The 23,212-nt window shown below is 40.6% G+C and overlaps 1 protein-coding gene across 2 annotated transcripts in view; it reads left to right on the top strand.

Annotated features, from left to right (window-relative positions):
- Positions 1-11,821: 11,821 nt before the first annotated feature.
- The window catches only part of gria3a (glutamate receptor, ionotropic, AMPA 3a), a gene marked incomplete at both ends in the record, with an annotated part of 68,576 nt that continues 57,185 nt past the window's right edge, over positions 11,822-23,212 (top strand). For both annotated transcript variants that reach the window (XM_080528909.1, XM_080528910.1), the window contains 2 exons: positions 11,822-11,909; positions 12,393-12,551. In XM_080528909.1, the coding sequence (XP_080385035.1) occupies positions 11,822-11,909; positions 12,393-12,551 (247 nt within the window). The remainder of the gene's footprint in view (positions 11,910-12,392; positions 12,552-23,212) is intronic.

Below are 23,212 nucleotides of genomic sequence, written 5' to 3' on the forward strand. Positions count from 1 at the left end.
AGGATACACTCTGCTCTGATCCACCTGGATAACAACAATACCTACACAAGGATGCTGTTCATTGACTTCAGCTCAGTCAGCATTCATCCCCTCAAAGCTGGTCACCAAAATGACCGTGGCATCAGCACCTCCCTCTGCAACTGGACCCTGGACTTCCTGACCAACAGACCCCAGTTTGCCACACCTCCTCCACCCTAACCCTGAACTCTGAGTCCCACAGGGCTGTGTGCTGAGCCCTCTCCTCTACTCCCTCTTCAGCCATGACTGAATGCCTGTGCATGGCTCTAACACCATCATCAAGTTCCCAAACGACACCACGGTGGTAAGCCTGATCAGTAACTATGACGAGTCGGCCTACAGGGAGGATGTCCAGCACCTGGCGGTGCGGTTTGCCAACAACAAGTGGTTTGGCCCTCAACACCAAAAAGTCCAAGGAACTCATTGTGGACTACAGGTTGCGACTGTGGAAGGTGGGTATGTGGATGTTAAAGGAGTTGATGCTGAGATGATGACAGGTGGCTGATCTGCCACAATAGCCTGTCACACTGTCACTACCGGTACTCTAATTACAATATACAGTAGTGTCTTTTTTTGGGGGGGGGGGGCAGTCCCACTCATATTTTTAATTTTTATTGGCAGTTACAGTGAAGATTTAGACAGGAAGGATGGGTGAGAGAGAGAGGAGGGATGACATGCAGGATATGTCCCCGGCCGGAATCGAACCAGGGACCCTGGTTACATGGTCAGCACTTAACCCGCTACGCCACCTATGCGCCCCACAGTAGTGTCACAGTAGTGTCAAATAATTATTTTTCTTATTTCAGGTTTCTCTGACTTTGATTATGTGCTAAATACTGAATAGTAATGTCAGTATTGTATCTACAGTATGGCTATGCCTCTCGCTCACCAATAGTTCAATTGTCATGCACAACTAGTTCCTAATGTCCAGTAGTAATGACCATAGGCTTTACATTGCATCCTGAACAAATATACTTCTGAGCTGGCAGCAGTGCAGTATATTGCAGCAGGTTGCATAACCCGCTATATCTGTCCCCAGGTCATAGGCTCAAGTATTCCCTTTCATCACCAATCTTATGAAGCTTGGTTAGTATCTGATTACTCTATCCAAATGTCCACCAGAAACCAGACGAACTGTCCAGTTAGAGTTAGCAGTTAACAGTTCCAACTCCCTTCCCTCCTTTTGTGACTCACTTGCCCACTTCTTTTAAAGCAATCTTTCAACCCGCACAGTGGATCTCATCAAGAGGAAGAGGGAGACGAAGGGATGTTTGAGAAAGCAGAACATCGCTAATTAAAATTGCCAGGCTAATTTGTTTCGCTCTCTAAGCACTGACACTTTGCCTGTGGGATATCTGCAGCTGAAGACACAGGGATGTTGGAATCAAATTACCGTTAATATTCATCTGTGCTGCAGCACCTTAGCTCCCTGTAGTTACCAGCATGCATTTTAAGTAAATAGCCTTGGAGTGATGAGTCTCATGTAGCAGAGTGTTTCTGCGCATCTCTAAAGGAAAACATTGACATAGCCTTGAGCTGCCCTCTTTTGGACACAGTATGCTAATAGGACAGCATTTAGCCTTGGCCAGGAGCCTGTAATGCAATATTTATCTATTTCACCTTCTGTGATGTCTGTAACGCTATTGGTTGCTGCACTAGTAGTCGGCCACTACTTTTCCCTGGGATCTTATGTAACTAGCAAGTTTTGCTTTGTTTCAAGTGGTAGAATAAACACATACATTATAGAATTGGGCAGCAATTGCTGTAGTGACTTGCTGTGATGTCATTTGAATGTAAATTACCCTTTATAAAAACTATGACTTCAATTGGGCTGTGGTATCATTTCACAATACTGTACCTCTGAAAGACAGCCTTTGCTCAGCAGTAACATAGGCTACATAAACCAACAAAGATATGTAAAGAATTTGATGTCTGAGAAAGCAGATTCTAGTGGCAGGAAAATCCAGCAAATTCTGCCCAAGGCCTGCTTTTCAGCTTCATTGGTAATCATGGTACTTGTCACCAGGCCTTTGCAAGCCCTTTCTATAACAAGGCCTTTCTATAACAACTACTATCAATCTGTCTGTGATGTCAGATTATTCTGCATGCTGTCTCGTGTAAGTGAGCCCATCTTCCAGAAACGGACATAAATATACTTGTAACAGTGCTACAGCATGTCATGATGAGATCACATGAGGGACTCCTCTGAAGAACCGCTAGAGGGGGCCACACACAACCGCTAGAGGGGGCCACACACAGCCGCTAGAGGGGGTGCCATCAATGGAGCGCAAGCTACCACCCGTAAATGAAAAATTCTGCAACCACCCCCCCCGCCCTCGACGAGACGGAACACCCGGGGGGTGGTGGGGGATGGTGCACAATCAAAATCTTGTTTAGGGCCACCGAAGCCCTAGGGCTGGGCCTGTTTGAGGGGTCCTCCACTAAGGAGACAAGGCGTAATGGAGTGATTACTTGGAGGTGGATAGCCAAACAAGTGTCCTGATGGGGCACACCTGCGGCTCACTTTTGTCCACTTGGCTGCTGCTGAGAAACATGTTGGCATACTGCCATAGAGTGTTTGCCCCTGCTGAAACACAGCACTACTGTATCTGCATTCAACCATCTCTCATACAGATGTGCAAATCAAAGGAGAAGGCAGCATCTCCAAAGACAAATGTGGTCTTTTGTTTCTACCTGTATCTTTACCTACAGTACCGTAAGTGTTATAGGCTCAAAGTCATTTCCTGATACTACTTATCAAATTAATACCTATTCATGGATTTGGATTTGGATTTATTCCATTTCACATCTCTTACGTCATTTGGTTTCAGAACATGTATTTCTATGACTGAATGAAGGTTTCACAGACAAGATGAATACTTTGGTTAAAATCCAATCCATCATGGCATTCCTTTTTTTGACATCATCTCCAAGTGGTATCTCAGTCTCAGTGTGTTTAGACCTGGGGTGGAATACAAGATATTACACATGCATTAGTTAGTACATCAGCCGGAGGGCATCATATCTGTAGTCCAGGCATTGCTGGTGATAAGATAAATAGCAAAAGAGAAACAAAGTATTATTATTATTATTTTTATTTTTTAAGACAGTCTCCTGGGAAGGGAAAATGGGACTTTTCTGTCCAGAGCACTTGGGTGAATATTATCTCAGTTGAGTCAAAACAATTTGCCAGAGGAGCTTAGGAGATTGAGAGAGGGAGATGTCCCAACCACTGCCTTTCATCTGCTTCAATGTGCTCTTTTCATCCTCTGACCATTCAGTTTTACCTTCTGCAGAGAAGTGTGGAGAAAACATGTTTCTGCCTCTCCTGTTGCCATATCATCTAGTGTGCAAGAAAAACTGTATCCGATGGTGCGTTTTTTGGGGTGATACGGTGGGGGCAGGGGGGCAGAGAAGAGGATGCAGTAGTGGTCAGAGAGTGGGAATGAAAGAGGGTGAAAGTTGGATATGAATAGGGAGGCAGAGCAGACAATGTCGAGTGTGTGGCCTTTTACATGGGTGGGGATGGCAGGGGTGCGAGAGTTAGTCCAGAATGAGGGGATGTTTGTGTCTTCAGGGCAGTGTAGAGTCCGGTTTCGATTTTGTCGGGAGCCCCGATTGTTCTTGCATTAAAATGGATTCAATTCAACTTATTGAATCATTTGTTGATCACATTTTTGCATTTTAGCACATTTTAAGAGTGTCATAGCAAAGAGTCTGAATACTTACGTACATGGGGTATTTCTTATATTTGGTACATTTACAGATTATTATTTTTTAAAAAGTGGTTTTAAATTGAGTCTATAACACAACAAAATGTGGAAAAAGTGAAGGGGTCTGAATACTTTCCGAATTCACTGTACAGTATATATCCTCCACATGCTCTTTCAAGGACAACAATGAAAACAACTGATTTAAGGCATATTTCAAGATTTGCATATAATATCTCTCCCTGTCTCCCTACATAACCAAACACAAGTAGCATTATCAAACGGCTCATTCTCTACTCTGCAGGACAGCCCATCAAATGACACAACTATGTCACACTCTCTTCACTTTTGTTTGCCAGAAATGGCCACCTCTTGATCTTTAACCAAAGCTAAATGATATGACAGGAGATACACTGTTCAGTGTTTACATAGGGAGACATTGTTTACAACTGGATTTTTCATCTTTAATTAGCCAATGCCAAGCCTCATTTTATTTATCTGCCTGAGGAAAATGAGGCTGCTCATGCATCAGAGCACTTCTGCCTTGCACTTGCCAGATTTCCTGGCAGGCTTTGGCCCTAATGTCAACTTAAATGTGAAATGCAGAGCCGGCTGCGAACAGTCACATGCCTGGCAAGGCCCACATCCAATTTCACAGGCTCTAGCTCTGAGTAATGAAAGCAAAACAGGAGACAAGACCCTAAATAAACAAGCCTTCATCCTGAGACACACAAGCACCTCCGGTCTGCGGAGGCAGAGTATGTTCTGTATATATCAACAACTTTGACTTTTGGGGAGGAGGGGCTTATCTCATACAAAGTGACAAAGTGACCAAAAATATTGAAACATTTGTCCCTAGACTGTGATCCGTTCTATTCCAGTGACTTAAAACAAAACGATTTAGAATAAACCAGCAAGAGAACAAGTGGAAAGCCAAATTACTTTTTACTGACTTAATTACTATAGATTGCAGATGGGTTTCACTAGCAGTTTGCATTCTGATCACAGTGCAAATGTGGAACACTGCATTTGCCTCTATATAGGCCACTCTACTCCCTCAGGCTTACAACTTGTGTGTATACAGTAGGGTGCAAAAATGTGGGCACCCTTAGTCAAAATGCCTTTTACAATTAATATCTAAGTGAAAAGAAGCAAACCTAACCTTTAAATGGTACAAAGTTAAACATGACACATTTCATCACATTTTAAAGCAAGATACTTTTTTTTTAGTTTTAACTCTTTACAGTTTCAAAATAATAAAACAACAAAAAAGGCCTTGTGCAAAAGTTTGGGAACCCTGTCAGCTAGTACTTTCTAACTCATGCAACTATAACTGCTTGCAAACGCTTCCTGTAGCCAGCTAAGAGTCTTTCGGTTCTTGTTTTTGGAATTCTTCCCCATTCTTCCTGGCAGAACACTTCTAGCTCAGAAATATTCTTCGGCCTTCTTCCATCTTCCATGAAGATCTCTCCACAGATTTTCAATAATATTCATGTCTGGGGACTGTGACGGCCATTCCAAAACCTTAACCGTCTTTCCTGGAGGTACTTCATGGTTGATTTGAGGTATGCTTCGGGCCATTATCTTGCTGGAATACACAACCTCTCTTCAACTTAAATTTCTGGACTGACCTTTGAACATTAGCCTCTAGAATGCCTTGATATTTGGTGGAATCCATTCTTCCTTCCACCTGCACAATATTGCCTGTGCCCCCAGCTGCTACACAACCCCAAACCATAATGGATCCACCTCCATGCTTAACAGTTGGCAAGGTGTTCTTCTCTTCAAATGCTTCACCATTTTTTTCCAAACATACCTTCTTTGGTTGTGGCCAAAAAGTTCAATTTTGGTTTTGTCAGTCCAAAGCACTTTGTTCCAATAGGCTTCAGGTTTCTCAAGGTTTTCTTTTGCATCCTTCAGACGCTTGATCTTGTGTTGAGGTCATAGGAAAGGCTTCTTTTTGGCAACTGCCATGTAGGTCTTTGTTGTTTAAGGTAGCCTACACTGTATTGTTGTCCTGTGAACAACTAGACCAGTGTCTGCTACTCTTTTTTGCAGCTCTTTTGCAGTGATGTGTGGGTTCTTCTGAGCATTTCTCACCAGATCTCGGGCCATTCTTTTTTTCTTTTTTTTTCCACAACTTTGTTTATTGAAGTTTTCATGACAGTACAAAATCAGCAGTAGGTCAAACTGTACATATATACTCTAGACTTATTGCAAATACCTACATATATGTAGTCAAAATAGAAGTCTGTTGAACGTAGAAGATCTCGGGCCATTCTATCTGAACATTTTCTTGGTCTTCCAGATCTTGCCTTGACTTCAATTGTTCCATTTATTTTCCATTTTCTGATGATGTGTTCTTCTTTTTTTTTTTTTTTTAAGATGGCCACCACCTTTAAGTATACTGTATCCTTAGAGACAGTACAAACAGTATGATCCTGTAAACTGGGAAAGGTGTGTATGATATGAGGAATGGGGCTGGTAAATAAACCTCTAATGACTCCAAAACTAGGTCTCGATGTGCCTGCTGTCACACCCAGCCTAAAGAAGCAGGGCCTGAACCCAGACAACCTCAGTAATGTCCGGCCCATCTCCAACTTCCCCTTTCTCAGCAAGATTCTAGAAACAGATCTCCTCTTGGCTGCTGCTGATGGAAATATCAATATACTCATTCTCCTTGACCTTTCCACGGCTTTCAATATATGTATCTCACACACCATCCTCCTGGACCGACTTGAGACGACCCTTTGCATGAACACCCCTGGCTTGGTTCAAATCATACCTGTCCAACAGGTGGCAGTACGTGTCCCTTGGGGCGTCCAGATCTGCCCCAGCACCAGTGAAACAAGGCGCCCCTCAGGGCTCTGTTCTTGGCCCGCTACTCTTCACTATCTACCCCCTTCCACTTGGCGAAATCATTCGGACACGGCCTCAAATTCCACACATATGCTGACGACACCACGCTCTACCTCCACACCAATCCCTCTGCTGCCCTCCCTCCCCCCTCACCTCATCTCCTGCCTCCATGAAATCAAAGAATGGATGACCTCCAATCTTCTCAAACTCAACAGCAATAAAACGGAACTCATAGTTGTTGCACCCAAGACCCTTCTTCAAAAGATCTTCTTCTTCTTATTATTATTATTATTATTATTATTATTATAAAGCTAAGGGTGTGGTAGAAGTCAACTATGATAGATACTGCATTATCACATAGTAGTTGTGTGACATCATTTCAGCATTTTCATGGATGATGACATGAATGTACTGTATGTAATGATCTCCAATTGTCAGCTGGAATCACACAAACATTGACATTTTGAGAAAAAGTTAATAACTAAGTAGCTGGTGGATTTGAATGATTGTCTGTGTGATGACAGAGCTGAATAGAGCTATCTTTGGAGAGATGCCAGAGTAAGGCTGTGCCATTAATTGAGTCACACACCAAGTGTGTGTGTGTGTGTGTGTGTGTGTGTGTGTGTGTGTGTGTGTGTGTGTGTGTGTGTGTGTGTGTGTGCGTGCATATGTGTAGGGGGGGTAGAATAGCATAATATAATAAAAGATTACTGAGGCAGATATTTGCATCCTCCCTTGCATGCTTAGGATGATTTGAAGAAAACGTCTCAAGGGTAATGGGCTCTAGTCTACATACAGTAGAGCCTCCTTCTAATGATGTCAACAGTATAAAACAGTAATAATGTAACACCAACAGTAGGTTTAGATATTGAGTGCACCATGCATGGGAGAATGCACAGCTGGCTGCTCATTGTCTAAAAGCCTTAAGCACATTTCCATGTCTTCTGAGAGCATGAGCATAGGCAGACCTTAGTGTTATGCGACATCTCCTAACTTGGTGTCTCACCTCCTCATGTTCCTCTCTCGTCCTAAGGACTACTCAACATGACCTTGACGTACTACACTTGTCTTCCTGTTTCAGCCCTGCTGAGTTGTTTAAGGCACAGCTTTATCAGACCTGGTCTTTAAAAGGGACTCCCGGACCACCTATAGGCATCACACACTGTGCTCTTTGGCAAGGCAAGGCAAAGCAAGTTTATTTGTATAGCACATTTCATACCACAGGGGCAATTCAAAGTGCCTTACATACATTATTAAAAATACAGTAAGAGGAGCATACTAAGAAAATAAAAATTATAATGAATAAAAGCAAATATAAGAAGTAAATAGATAAAAGCAAGTATAAGAAGTAAATAGATAAAACAATAAGACAATAGTTTATGGATAAAAGACATTGATAGAAGTGTTTGTGTTTAATCATAACTGCTGCAAAACATGTTTGGATAGCTTAGATTTAAATATTTTTAGGGTTTGGGTCTGTTTGATTTCTTCTGACTGAAAGCTGCTGCACCTTGTTTTGTTTTCACTCTTGGAATGATTAGCTGATTAGTCTCAGCTGACCGTAGGGGCCTTGCAGGAATATATTGTGGGAGGAGTATTTGGTCTAAGACCATTTTTGTGATTTGTATGCAATTAGGAGTACTTTGAATTCAATTCTCTGAGAGACTGGTAGCCAGTGTAGGGATCTCAGGATTGGTGTAATGTGTTCAAACGTCTTCATTTTTCTTAGGACCCTAGCACCGGCGTTTTGGATGAGCTGCAGCTTACGAACAGCCCCTTTAGATAGGCCTGTTAGTAGACCATTATAATAATCAAGTCTACTCGAAACAAATGCATGGATGAGTTTTTCAACTCATGTCTTGTTTGGACATGAAACCTCTCATTCTTGTTATGTTTTTCAGGTGATAGTAGGCTGATAATTAGTTATCAAGTTTATGTGGCTGTTGAAGTTTAGATCGATGTCTAGAATTACACCAAGATTTCTGACCTGTTCTTTAGTTTGAAGAGAGAGAGAATCAAGTGTTGCACCGTCAGGTGCACCGAATACAATTATTTCAGTTTTGTCCTGGTTTAATTGGAGGAAGTATTGTGTCATCCAGGCGTTTATTTGTTCAATGCAATTACAGAGATTGTCAATGGGACTATAGTCGTTCGGTGAGAGGGCTATGTAGATTTGAGTGTCATCTGCATAGTTGTGGTAGGCAGTTTTGTTCTTTTTTATGATGTGTCCCAATGGAAGCATGTAAAGATTGAATAGGAGGGGGCCAAGGATTGATCATGTCATTTTAATTTGGTCGGACACAAAGTTGCCAATGGAGACATAATAGCTTCTCTCCTGTAGGTAGGATCTACACCAGTTGAAGGCAGTGCCTGAAAGTCCTACCCAGGTTTTTAGTCTATTAGAATGTCGTGGTCTACAGTGTCAAAGGCAGCGCTAAGGTCTAGTTAGTAGTACTAAAACTGAGATTTCTCAGTGTTTACACATCATTAAGGACGTTGATAAGAGCCGTTTCAGTGCTATGTAGGGGGCGAAAGCCTGATTAAAAGGTATCAAAGAGATCATTCAGGGTCAAATAATTGCTAAGTTGTTCATGGACAGCTATTTCAATTATTTTTCCTATACTGGAGAGGTTTGATATGGGTCTGTAGTTATTCAGTACAAGTACAGTCTTCTTTAGTAAAGGCTCGATAACTGCAGTTTTCAGGGTTTCAAGGAAAACTCCTGATGAAAGTGAGGTGTTTATTTCTATTAGTTCACCTGCCATGCAGCTAAATATGCTTTTAAAAAAGCTTGTTGGCAGGACATCAAGGGCACAGGCGGATGGTTTAAGACGTGACATGATTTTGTCCAGAGTCTTGTAGTCGATGGTGTTTAATTGTGACATGGTTGTTATGTCGGCCCTATTTGGGGGTGTTAGTGGAGACATGTTTTGTATGCCTGACACAGAAGAGCTAATGCCTTGTCTAGTGGTTTCTATGTTATTGTTAAAAAAGGATGCAAGCTCATTGCATTTACTAGTCGAGTGAAATTCGTGAGCAATGGGTGTTGGGGGATTTGTTAGTCTGTCAACAGTTATGAAAAGGATGCGGGCGTTATTGATATTATTGTTTATGCTCTTAGAGAAAAACTGGTCTGGTGCTTCTTATTTCTAAGTTCATAGTTTGAATAACAGGGAAAATAGATAGGTCAAAGCATATGCAAAAATGGCCAGATAGGGCAATGTCAGTTACAATAATATTTGAAATATCTAGGCATTTGGTGATAATAAGGTATGTAATCTGTAAAAAAAACGAACAAAGAAATTGTTATCTTTAGGAAGGCCTTTTGTTAGTTTTAGCTGTGTTTACCTGTCCTTTGTAGTATCAGCTGAGTTCTTGTTTTATTTATTTTAATGCACTCACTTGAGATAGTTTTTTCAATTAAAAGCTCATAATAAATTAAATGTATTAGTATTATTATTATTATTAGTGTTAGACAACACAGTCTGTTATGGTGTTTTACTGAATCATATTATCTCTGGATGGGTTTGTCTCTGAGAGCTCTCATGATGACAGACACGCCTCATCACCTGTACACCCCAGCTTTGCCAGAAGCTCAATCACATCAAGTCTGACTTTGTTTTCTAGCGCACAGGAACAGATTGAATCATTTGCCAGTGCTGAAAGGGACATGCCATTCAAATGGAAAAGAGACAAACAATAGGTGGTGCAGTTTATCAAATCTGCGATGCCTACCAGGCAATATTCTAAAACACTTTTGCTCATGAAATGGAATGGCCATCAGATGAGCAGTAACACCACTGGCTATATAAAGTAAATGAACATCAGAGTTGTCTTGCCAAGCATTAAATCCAACTAATTGATCTGGATCAATACAGTCTGACCTGTTCTGCTAGGCTGGGTCTGAAACATCCTGACAGGAAGCTATAATGATTAGAATCGCCTTTGGGTCTCCAACCAAACACGCTCACTGAACAAAGAGCCTCAGAAATGTAGTCCATGTCATCGAATGTACAGTAGCTATAGGCAACGCTGGTTTGACGATGCAATGCTTGCCAGGGTGTGAAGTTATGAACACATCAACCACAAGTGAAGGACTCACTGCAATGCATAGTGGTTAGAGGTAGTTTTATACCTTTATGCACTATCCTTCAGCATGCAGTGCGCAACTCCTCTGCAATACTAATGTATTTCCAACCTGGAGGCGAGAGCTCTCCACCGCTGAGAGCGATTTCTTTTTCTACACAGGAGTAGCACATCCTGCTTTTGTTGGTTGCCTGAGACTTGAGGCACAGACTTGATGAAGAGGAGCCTGATATGGCATGGTTTTTGATTGGGCCACTGCAGCACCTGTTTCAGTCTAGTGTTTTCCCAGAATGACTGCCACTCACTCAGGTACTACAGAAAATATATATTTTAGGAGAAATTATTCAGATGAAAACCTTGAAGAGGCTTAATTCCACTCATTGCCACAAGCAGTGAGCTATTTTAAGGAGAAGAGCAGTATGTGCATAGTGCATATACTTGTAATGGAGGGGTGGAATGCACATTGGTCTCCTGACTCCTGGAGTTCAGGGAGTCTAAAACCATAGCAATTCATCAGAGCGATCTTCAGAGACCAGTTTAACCGTTTTTACAGTATCAATCTGCCAGGCATACTCATAATATATAGGCTAGATACAAAATAATCAATGAGACATATTTGGGGGGGGGGGGAAATCATAATTTAATAAAAAATCTTATTTTCATACAAACTCTCTTCATCACCACCACATAATCATGCAAAGACTACAGTAATTGGACATTTCGTACACCAGCCCATTTGAGTAGAGCAGAATGTGATACCACCCTCTCTTGATTCGTTTGCACCATGCGGACAAACATTGGAGCTGCGCCGTTTCTCAGCCCACAGGTCTGCAGTGGCGGGATGAAGAGGATGCTGTTATAATTCAACGTCAGATCAAGTTTGATCAACGTCCCCCTGCTGGCCCAATTGGATGATCCTTATTCAGAATAAGATCCGCTTCTCGCTACCACCATCTTTGAGATAAGTGTGCTCTTTTTCCCCTCAACGGCAGAATTATTCGCTCTGCAGTTTGTCCCACACCTCAAGGTATACCACTGGTGCACAGTGAGAGACTACACATCTGGTGGATTTTCTCTGCGCAAAGCTTGTGTACATGGTTTTCATATATCACATTCGTTTGAGGAGTTGAATTCAGAGGTCGGAGAAAATGGGGCATCGCATAAGAGCGACTGTCCTTTTTTTATTGTGGCTTTTTGGGAAATCGCTTGCAGGGTTTCCAAACCAGATAAATATAGGTAAGTTTTCATTCATACAAGAAGCATGTTTTCCCTTTTTCTTTTTTTCTCCATTAACTCTGTGTCTTTTGATGTCGCCTTAATTTGCATAGATAATAATCTGCATATTTTTTTGGTCAAGTTCAACATCATTACAGTGGTAATAGCAACTATAAGAGTAACACTGTGCGTTAGAGTGGGGGAGGGTAAATTGCACCAAAAGTTGTTCATACCCTATTTAATTTAAGTATCTTCAGAACTTTCAGCCACTGCACTTGGCAAATTATTCACTGACAAGTAAATCACAAAAAATGATTTGAGGACAGACTAAGCCATCCAGTGTAGTTTAATATGCCCAAAATATAAAATGTTCATCCGTAAATAAGATGTTTTGTCCTCTGTGATGATGGAAAATATTAAAAGGAATGACAATGATATGAAACAGAATGAGGGGAACGGTGTCAAGTCGGTGTACAATTTCCCCCAATCTCTTTTCTCTTCTAGGTGGCCTCTTCATGCGCTCCACGGTGCAGGAGCACAGCGCCTTCAGATTCGCTGTCCAGTTGTATAATACCAATCAGAATGTGACGGAGAAACCTTTCCATCTCAATTACAATGTAGACAACCTCGAATCCTCCAACAGCTTCTCCGTCACACATGCGTGTGAGTACCACAATCTTAAATAACAGCAATATGCATTTTTCATTTAATCGAACACGTATTATGATTGCTCTCTCTCTCTCTCTCTCTCTCTCTCTCTCTCTCTCTCTCTCTCTCTCTCTCTCTCTCTCTCTCTCTCTCTCTCTCTCTCTCCTCCTCTCCCTCTCCTCTCCTCTCTCTCCCTCTCCCTTGCTTCCATTGGTTTAGGCCTATATGGTATGTAGATGACACTTTTACATAAGCAGTCTATTATATAAAATAGATTGTAATAGCTTGGAGTACTATCCTCCCACTGACTTCTGAGTTGTCATCACTGACATTGCTGATGGTTTGCAGCAGTAGCCTTGCCCTAATACATCCTCTGATTCCTCATTTAAGGCAATTCGTAAAAACTAAGTTCGTTATACAGTAGATACGTCAGTTCCGACTTAACATATTATGGGGCCCTAAGCAAAAAATGTTGGGGCGCCCTACCATTTCTTTTCATAAATAATATCAAATGGCAATAATAAAAGCACGACATTATAGGAATAATAGGAAACTGTGTAGGCCTACAATATAGACATTTAAATAAATACATAAATGATAGGATAAAATAATATACAGGGCTGTTCAGTTGCTTTTTAAAGAGCCCCCCCCCCCAAAAAAAAATTGTAATTGGGGAATTGCTCAAATGGAAGTTGCTGAGTGACAGCTGTGTATAGGTAGATATAATATTGGCTATTTTACCTTCTTTATGACTTATAGACGAAGTAGCCTAGTTCTTGCAGAGGCAGAGGATGCAATTTCTTTTGAGAACTTTATTAAGAGTCATTGTTTTCTTGCATAATACTGAATTTGAATGCAAAGCCCTCTATTATTATTATTATTATTATTATTATTATTATTATTATTATTATTTTAGTCATCATCTGCCAGAGAAGTATTTCTGCCCTGCATAGTATGGAACTGTAAAAAATAAAATATGTTACATGTATGGCATTTGGCAGTATTTCCCCTCTCTTTGCTGTATATTGACCCTAAGACCATGGTGAGGGCTTGTAGATAAACCTGCAATATACAGTATCCCACATTTGGTCTCTACTTAACCCTTCAACCTCCAATTGCATCATTTTGCTATAGGCATTTTAATAGGCAAGACATTCCATATGTTTGACCATATCATTGTTACTGTGACTAAGGATAGCCTTATTAAATGTATTCTCTGTAAAATGAGTTATTTTTTACAGAGAATTTCTAGAACTGATTGATACAACAGTCTGTATTATGCAGATATTGAACTTCAGTCTGAGAGGTTTGGCTTTACTTATTTCAGGGCTTCAGGAACAATGAATCACCTCTAGCTGGTTTAGTGAGCAATGGAGAATATTGAGATATGTGCATGACAAGCAAGTCTTTTTGAGCTATAAACTAAGCAAAATGAAGACGTATATGTGTGCTTTTCACTTGAGCAGTGTGCACATCTCATCAGCACATTTCCCCCATGCTGCCTCAGGATACAATTTGGCTTAGATTGAATATACTGAACTACACTTTATGTTTTTTTTATTATAACCATCTCCCTCCATTTTACTCATTCAATATTCAACATGCTTGAGTTGAAGGCATACTTTGCATCTGTTGTCAAGTCAAGTCAGTTTTATTGGTTATATGCACAGGATACAGGCAATAAACTGTACAATCAAAGGTTTCTTTTAACAGTGCTGTGATAACACAGAAGTAAATACATATCAACAATACACAATAATAACAGCAATACACAGTAAGATACAGTATGTCAATACCAATAACCATAAACTATAGGTAGTAAGGCATATATACACACATTTATATATATATTTATATATATATACAGTATATATACACAATATACAAAAGGGACACACACATGTATATATATATATTTATATATACACAGTATATATACACAATATACAAAAGGGACACTTTGGTTCATTCTAGATGACAATGTTTGTCGACAGGAGGAGGGTTCCTTTGACAGCTGTGGATGCATCTGGAAGCCACAGGGACTGTCAGAAGTACTGATTTGGCATGCTAACTTATCACTAACTGTACTTCTTTATGGATCAGCCAGACTATTCAAATCTGTATCAGCAAACAGAATTAGATGCTCAGATGGTTGTGTAACTCAATAAAGAGAAAAAAAGACAAGAGAATCTGGCGCTTGCTTGATGCCTTAGGGGCTTGTTTATACAAAAGCTAAACTGCTTTCATGGTCCAGCTTTGGAAAGTTGCAAATTATATTTGTCCTTTTGTGTGAATTTGGTATTTTGCTAAATTTGTAAAAAAAAAAAGAAAAGAAAAAAGAAAACATGCATAGTTTTTAACTTATCCGCTAACTTATCTTTGTCATAACACAAAGAAATGCACGTTGTTGTGTGTAACATAAATGTAACATCTTCAGTGCTGTCGTTCTGTAGAATGGCACACTGCTGTGGATCTGGCTTTTGAAGCTGACATCAGAGAAAGTGGGAGAAAATAGATTTCTAAATGATCTTTTACTCAAACCAGAATGTCTACAAAGCCTGACATTTCAATGTGCAGTAATCCTAGGATGTTCACGATTAGAATACATTTTCTTTACATACAGTGCTGTGAGCTGTATTTATATTTCTTAATTGCTAATTGGACTACACTTTCCATAAAGTTTAGGATTCTTGGGGCAGGAATTACATTTTGAAAGGTTTCGTAATCGGAAACTCATTATTGGATAATTATCATTATCATTATTATGAGTTACACAACGAAGGGGTTATATAATGTCATCAAATGGGTGACGCTGAGGTTCTTTATTGTTTACAATCTATATTATCACCTTAACCCCAGTCTATGTAACCTTTGTTGTGAGACTTTACATGGGACATGTAATGACAGATGGAAGATAGCAGATGCCGCCCACATCACTTTCAAAAACGATTTTCTCCTTCCAAGAGAAGTGTAACATGTACTTGGTGCTGTAGCATGAGGACTGTGTTAACAGAGCACGTCCATTTACTTCTTCAAAGATGTGTTTAAATCTTTTTTTAATTGGTATATAATGTCCGAGTTTCTTTATCTAGGTAAGGGTTAAACTATTCCTTTGAAGCACATGATTTAACCAGACAAGGTGTAGATCAATTACATAAATGACAGGAGGTCATAACATGTGCAAATGACATGTCGATTTGGGCGCACTTGTGGAAAGTGCAGTCAGTGACTCTGATCAGAATAACGTCTGACGCCCATGCTCTCCTCTGGTTAGGTCAGCATAGAATGATGGCCACAAATCCCCATTGGCAATGACTGTGTTATTGGCAGTGTAGATCAATAAAGGTCCACAAGGCCACAGTCCAGCAGTGGTGCAGTATGCTGCACTGTGGTGGAGAAAGATCAGCTCTCACTGCCCATCTCGCTCAATATTTACTAATAGTGAGACTGAACAAATTCCACATGAACTTTCCATTACCTCAGAAAATGTATCCTCGAGATGTGTCCTTCAAAAGACACTGTAAGTCAACGGTGCAGATGTCTGTCAAGTGACAAGACAGCAGGTTCATACGGATGCAAAAACACAGTCACATGTTCAAGGGCTTATAAGTGGCCAAGTTAACGCACCTCCGTAGCATTCAACTGCTGTTACGTGGTTACACTGGATATGACAGCAGGTTTTATGTGGTCCTCCCACCAACCACCCCCAGCCTCCAGCCACTAGGTGACTCTGTATGTAGCCTACCTACAGGAGATCTGATAAGTCATGGGCTCCCTGCCATATTATATACTTGTATGTTGTGGTTGTTTAACTCCAAGCAGGAAACTCTAAGGAGTGGAGTCATCCAAATATTTTTATACCAATCTTAAATGCACTGTATTACCATTTTCATACTAGAAATGGTTAAACTTAATTTGAGTGTCCTGACTGTACCAAATAAATGTAGCCAACATAAATACACTAAAACAACTGACTATCATTGTTTATTGATTTATGTTAATGTACAGTATCTGTCATTTTGTGGTCATAAACCTTTTGGGTAGTGCAGTGTCTGTGCATTGCATTACCAATCTATTGCTGGAAATGAAGTGGATGTGTTGATGTGAAACACCTTGCCCCAGGCCAGGGTTGATTTTGTACCCAGGTCCAAACATAGCAGAATGGTGTCCATTAAAGCTGAGGTCAGGGTAGGGAGAGAGGGTGGAAGCAGACGCCCTAACACAGCCCAGAGGGTGGGTGACTGAACAACGCTAGCCAGTGTGGAGGGTAGCTGAGTCATAACATGATGAAAGTTTCTATCTGCTTTAGTGTGAGGGTGGACAGTGGGAACAAATCAGCTTTGATCACCTCCATCTCACTTTGCTTTAGTCCAGCGGATTGGTGTAGTTTATGGAAGGCCATAGTCTAGGAGTAGGCTAGTGGAACTGAAGATATAAGCTACCTTTTATGTAATTATTAATACATGGCTGCAGTGTAATATCATTGTTTTTTCACATAGGACCAGAGATTGTATTTTGCAAGCAGATGATATCCTCATGACTGTTCATCCAAAAACACTGCTGACAGACTAGAAAGAATAGTCCCAAGCTGCTCTGTCAATGTACAGTATAACCAGATAGCATCACGGGTCTTCATGGACCACAATATTTCAAGAGATGTTTTTCCATTGATCACATTATTATTATATATAATAGATACTAATCTCTCCCAGCTTGCTGCTATTGAAGCACTATAAAGGTCTTCTATCATACATACGCCAGTGCACTGTGCGCTGAGCAGTCCCAGCCACCACATATGACTCTGATCTGAGCCCAGTCTCTTAATGAATAACATCAGATGTATGGTTATTGGCTGAAACAACATCAGTGATTTGATTAACAGTCGGTGGGAGTGTTGGACATAGCGCAGAGCGAGATCTGCTCACAGTTTGACGTCTTATGAAATTAGCACACTGCTGCTCACTCACCCTTGGGTATGACTGTGGGCCATTACAAGACACATACTGTATAGTGCTCCTCCACTCAAACAAAATATTCATTGTACTTGTGTGTGGACCAAACAGAATACCAAACTATTACCCTTTGATAATTCCATTGGTTATTCTCCCCATGACAATGTCTGAAACCAATCGTTCTCTGATGAGGAGCGGCTGTGGCTCAGGAGGTAGAACCGGCGTCTAATGAATGCAACGTCGGTGGTTTGGTGGTTCGATCCCTGGCTGCTTACGTGTCGAGGTGTCCTTGGGCAAGACACTGAACCCCAAATTGCTCCCAATGAGCGGGCCGGCACCTTGCATGGTGAATGGGTGAAAGGCACTTTGGAATAAGGCGCTATATAAGTGCAGTCCATTTACCATTTACAGTATACACATAGTGTATCCCCATGACTCATGGAAGTGTTTGTCTTTAACTGAGACATGCTAACATGGTTATGGGCATAGCTCCAGGACAATAACAAAGCACCAGGTCTGTGTTTGAACTCCACCTAGAGACGGCTGGGTTAAAACAGGATGCACAAGTCAGCCCAGGGACTTAGGGCAAAATGAGAATCTTTGAGTGACACGTCCTTGAGATTAAACACATTATGTTATGTAGTGTATGTAGAGTTCTGCATTAACCTGAAGAGGAGTATAGAGACAGTTTAAGCTACAAGCCACTAGGGGAGAACACACCGATATGAATGCTACATTTGTTTCTACTGCTTTAGTGTACTGTATATGATGTTTCTTCTATCACAGGGATATATTGCCGATCTGCAGCCCATATCTACTTGAGAATACATGGTAATGAGATACAGCTCAATCCATTCATCTCACTGGAGGGCAAATTCAACAAACTGCATATTTAATACCAATATCAAAAGACACACTTAGAGTGAACCTGAGCAGGGAGGCTGCTATCAACGATATATTTGTCTTTCAAATATAGAATGTTTTTGTGCTAAACAGCAGTTTTTGGTCCTGTTATTCCATAGAAAATGTCTCACTTTAAGCCCACTGTCGGTGTACTTATGACTAATGACGATGGTCACATCTCAGAGTTACTCTAGTTTGCATATTTGGGATCTCATTGCAGCAATTGCTGTTTGTCCCAGAAAACAGAAGCACATGGAGACACTGCAGTGTGCCCTATATAAGATATAGATCAGACATCAGATACAGTGGGGTGCAAACATTTGGGCACCCCTGGTTTAAATGTATGTTACAATTAATCTCAAAGTGATTGAAAGTAAACCTGAACACTAAATGCTACAAAGTTAAACATGACACCTTTCAGCAAAATGTAGGATTTTAAAGATTTTTTTAAGACCCCTTTGGATTATTCGTTGTTACCTTTTGAGAAGATGATTACTAAGGCCCAGACCAAGGTGATTTACTCGTTAGGGCTTCAATGAGTCAGGTGAATATAATTCCAGGGTTGAACTATATATTCTGAAGTAACTCCATGCCTTCTAAAGTATCCAACTGCAGTGGCTGTTGTGTCTGGTTTGAAAAAATATGGGTTTCTCTAAACAGTTGTCCAAGGATGTCAGAATCAAGATAGTTCACTTCCGCCATCAAGGAGAAGGCTACAAAAAAACTCTCGCAACGTTACAAACTACCCATTTCCACTGTCAGAAACATAATCAGAAAATGGAAAATAAATGGAACAATTGAAGTCAAGGCAAGATCTGGAAGACCAAGAAAATGTTCAGGTAGAATGGCCCGAGATCTGGTGAGAAATGCTCAGAAAAACCCACACATCACTGCAAAAGAGCTGCAAAAAAGAGTAGCAGACACTGGTCTAGTTGTTCACAGGACAACAATACAGCGTACCTTACAGCATACCTTAAACAACAAAGACCAGATGTCAGAGTTGCCAGAAAGAAGCCTTTCCTACGACCTCAACAGAAAATTAAGCGTCTGAAGTATGCAAAAGAAAACCTCAAGAAACCTGAAGCCTATTGGAACAATGTGCTTTGGACTGACAAAACCAAAATTGAAAATGTTTACCACAACCAAAGAAGGTATGTTTGGAGAAAAAAGGGTGAAGCATTTGTAGAGAAGAACACCTTGCCAACTGTTAAACATGGAGGTGGATCCATTATGCTTTGAGGTTGTGTAGCAGCTGGTCAGTCCAGAAATTTAAGTTGAAGAGAGGTTGGGTATTCCAGCAAGACAATGACCCGAAGCATACCTCAAAATCAACCATGAAGTACCTCCAGGAAAGACAGATGAAGGTTTTGGAATGGCCATCACAGTCCCCAGACTTGAATATTATTGAAAATCTGTGGAGTGATCTCAAACATGCCGTGCATGCAAGAAGGCCAAAGAATATTTCTGAGCGAGAGGTGTTCTGCCAGGAAGAATGGGGAAAAATTCCCAAAACAAGAATGATTTCTTATCGTTTGCAAGCTGTTATAGTTGCCCGAGGAGGAGTTAGAAAGTACTAGCTGACAGGGTTCCCAAACTTTTGCACAAGGCCTTTTTCCTTGTTTTATTATTTTTAAACTGTAAAAAGTAAAAAAAAAAAAAAAAAATCTTGCTTTAAAATGATGATGAAATGTGTCATGTTTAACTTTGTACCATTTAGAGGTTAGGTTTGCTTCTTTTCACTTATCCTTGTAAAAGGCATTTTGACTAAGGGTGCCCACATTTTTGCACCCCACTGTAAGTCAGCATGGGTGAACAAAATTAACATTCTTTGCAATATTACAGAGCACAGCAGCTCCTGTTCCATTTTGCCAATAGAATGGTTTTGAACAAAATGTATGTCTTCAATCTAATGTCAATTATTCTCTCAGCTCTGAGAGATAGGGGATTTCTGATTTCATTGCTACTCTGAGAACTCATTTATGCAGACAAACTCATGAATGATGGACTTGTACCAGGAACTGTGTAGTCAAATGATTTGACCCGAGAGAGCCCGCGACATGAAGTGTCTCACCTGAGCCCAGACTCATTTAAAATCTGACGGCAGAGCATTAACGCTATTTACAGGCAGCAGCCTATGATATAATAACGTGTAATTGGCTTTAATCAGGCCACGGTCAGAGTCAGGGAGGTTAGATGTAATCATTCTTACAGGCAACCTTCCTTCCACAATATAATGTTTGGCTCAATGACTCTCAAGCTCAAGGTATCCACCTAGTTCTGAGATTTAAAATAGCGCTTTCTTTCTACTGGCCTGGACAATGTTTGGCCCTTGACCCATTTAGAGAGAGGATGGATACCCTACAATTGACTTTAAGGCACAATGTGATCAGCTGTGATTAACTATGGCAGTTTATTTTTCTTCGTAAGTTTGAACGTTTTTTAACTGTACCCTCTGGATTTGGAAGCACTTGGACAGACAGAAAAACTTTCCCAAAAGCATGTCCTTTTTGTTATGATGTACTGACAAGAATGGATGAATTCCAGCCACCAAAGCTCAAACCTGGTCAGTTTGGATGTCTTGTCCCCGGTTGACAAGCATTCATCCCCAGTTGTGTCATGGGGTTATCATTTGGTAGCAACGAAAAATTACAAGATCTTGCAGAGGAATCTGTTATGACTGGAAATCCTCTTGTAGAGCATTGATGTGTCTTTAGAGATGTCTCTGTGTCAGACCGTGACAGTAGCAACATAGGAAGACTATATATTCTATACAGTAGCAAGACGCAGATACAATGTACCATCTTGTTTTTATTTGGTGAGCAGTGAGCATATTCAGATAGTGTTGAATCGTTCCATGAATGCATCCAAATTGGTGTCTACGATTTTCTTTGTCGTGCTTGGATTTGACCTTCATTTTAATTTGCGCTTTGAGGCTGTGTAAATATTGTGCTATGACGCATTTCTAACCATTTGTTTTACTGAAACCACATTTCTGTGTCATTAATCAGTGTGACCTCTCTTTGCCATTACACTCAGTAACCATGTACAGTAGTACTCTAGTATGTCAGTTCTCTTGCGTCATTTGAAACATTACATCATATTGATGCTGGCTAACAATACAGTACATACACCTACTCACATCCACACCCACACACACTCATTCACCGCCCCCCCCCCCCCACACACACACACACACCACACACACACACACACACACACACACACACACACACACACATACCAGATATAATTGTGGTGCCATTAAGGCAATGCCATTCTGGCTAGCATAATCACAATCACAGGGAACGTCCAACAGTATAGAGTGAACAGTATCTGTTAATGTTGCATAGCAGTCCAGTGCATCAGGGGATGCAATCATAGCAATTGATTTAGTTGGTGCACATGGACTACTCTGCAGAATAGATCATTGGTATCCTAACACTTTTAAACATCCCCACCTTGGAAGAAACTTCTTACACCTGATTTGTAATAGATTCTCATCTACATTTGGAGGCCCAATACACAAATACACAAACACGTATTTTGGAATGCATTTACAGTAAATCAGGCTTGATGAACACAAATCATTACATATCATCATTACTTATGAAAGAATGATACAATAAACACCATGCATTGAGTGTTCCATACCGAATCAATTAGAAAATCAAAGACTTCACCCATCCACAGTCCTGTAGCTACACACAATCCCAATCCATGCAGCAGTATTTTTTGCCCACAGTGCTCTAAAATGGCAGCAGTGTGATGGGGGCTCCTGGGGGCGAGTCATTGGAATGTGCAGTGCCCCTTTCGTCCTGCGAGTCAGAATGTGCATGCATGTCGGCGTGGCAACGGAGCGACAGTGATCACAACTGACAGGCCTCAATGGCTCGGGCCGCAGAAATGTTGCAGTCTTACACAACGCACTCTATCACGGGCCCACAGAGCGCTACGGCCCAGTGTGGTTGTGATTGAAGGCAGTGCTGTGATTCACTAATGTTTCCTGAGATTATTCAAGGACTACAGGCTTTGCGCTACACATGGAATAACAAAAAAAACAAAAAACAAACACACCTTTGGGCCACTGAATAATTTAGAGGTGCTGTTTTTATAGCTTTCAAGGACTTACCTCCTACTTAATTACACTCAGCATTTGTACAGCTGTTTTGGAATAGATGAGAAAGAGCAGAGGATTGGTGCACAATAAGCATGAATTTGAAACCACAGAAAGGATATAATGTCATCATGTATCAGTGATTGTATCAAGGGAAGACTATGTGAGTTAAACCCCATATAATCTTTTCTAATCACTCATGACAGTTTGTCAGTTTATACACGCTTTCTGCACATTTACCGAGAATGCATCAATATCAGATTAGTCCTGGCACTTGTGACATATAGTATTTGACTTTGCATTACATGGGTTATGTATACTGCAGTGTGTTGCTCCAGAGAAGTATGAATATTTTACAACATTTTCAAGGGTGTTTAAAGTAAGTATTTGCTCCTGTGAGACTGAGTTAAGCAGCCACCATTCCTAGTAGACTTTTCATACTGTGTTTCATGGGTATGATGCATAGTCCAAGCAAGCCCCCTGAAATTAAGGGATTTCTCCCATTGAAGGGATACCCCGATTGGCACCACTACCATGGCTTGAATAATTATTGAGTCATGCAATGTATGTATATCATAGGCCTACACTAAATGAGATATTTTTGTTGGTGAGGCTTTCTTGTGATGTCTTCTACTCTCCAATTTAGATTTAGTTTGCAGCATTAATATATATATATATATATATATATATATATATATATATATATA

The sequence above is a fragment of the Nansenia antarctica genome (genome assembly GCF_963989245.1).
Source record: "Nansenia antarctica genome assembly, chromosome: 4".
NCBI lineage: Eukaryota > Metazoa > Chordata > Actinopteri > Argentiniformes > Microstomatidae > Nansenia > Nansenia antarctica.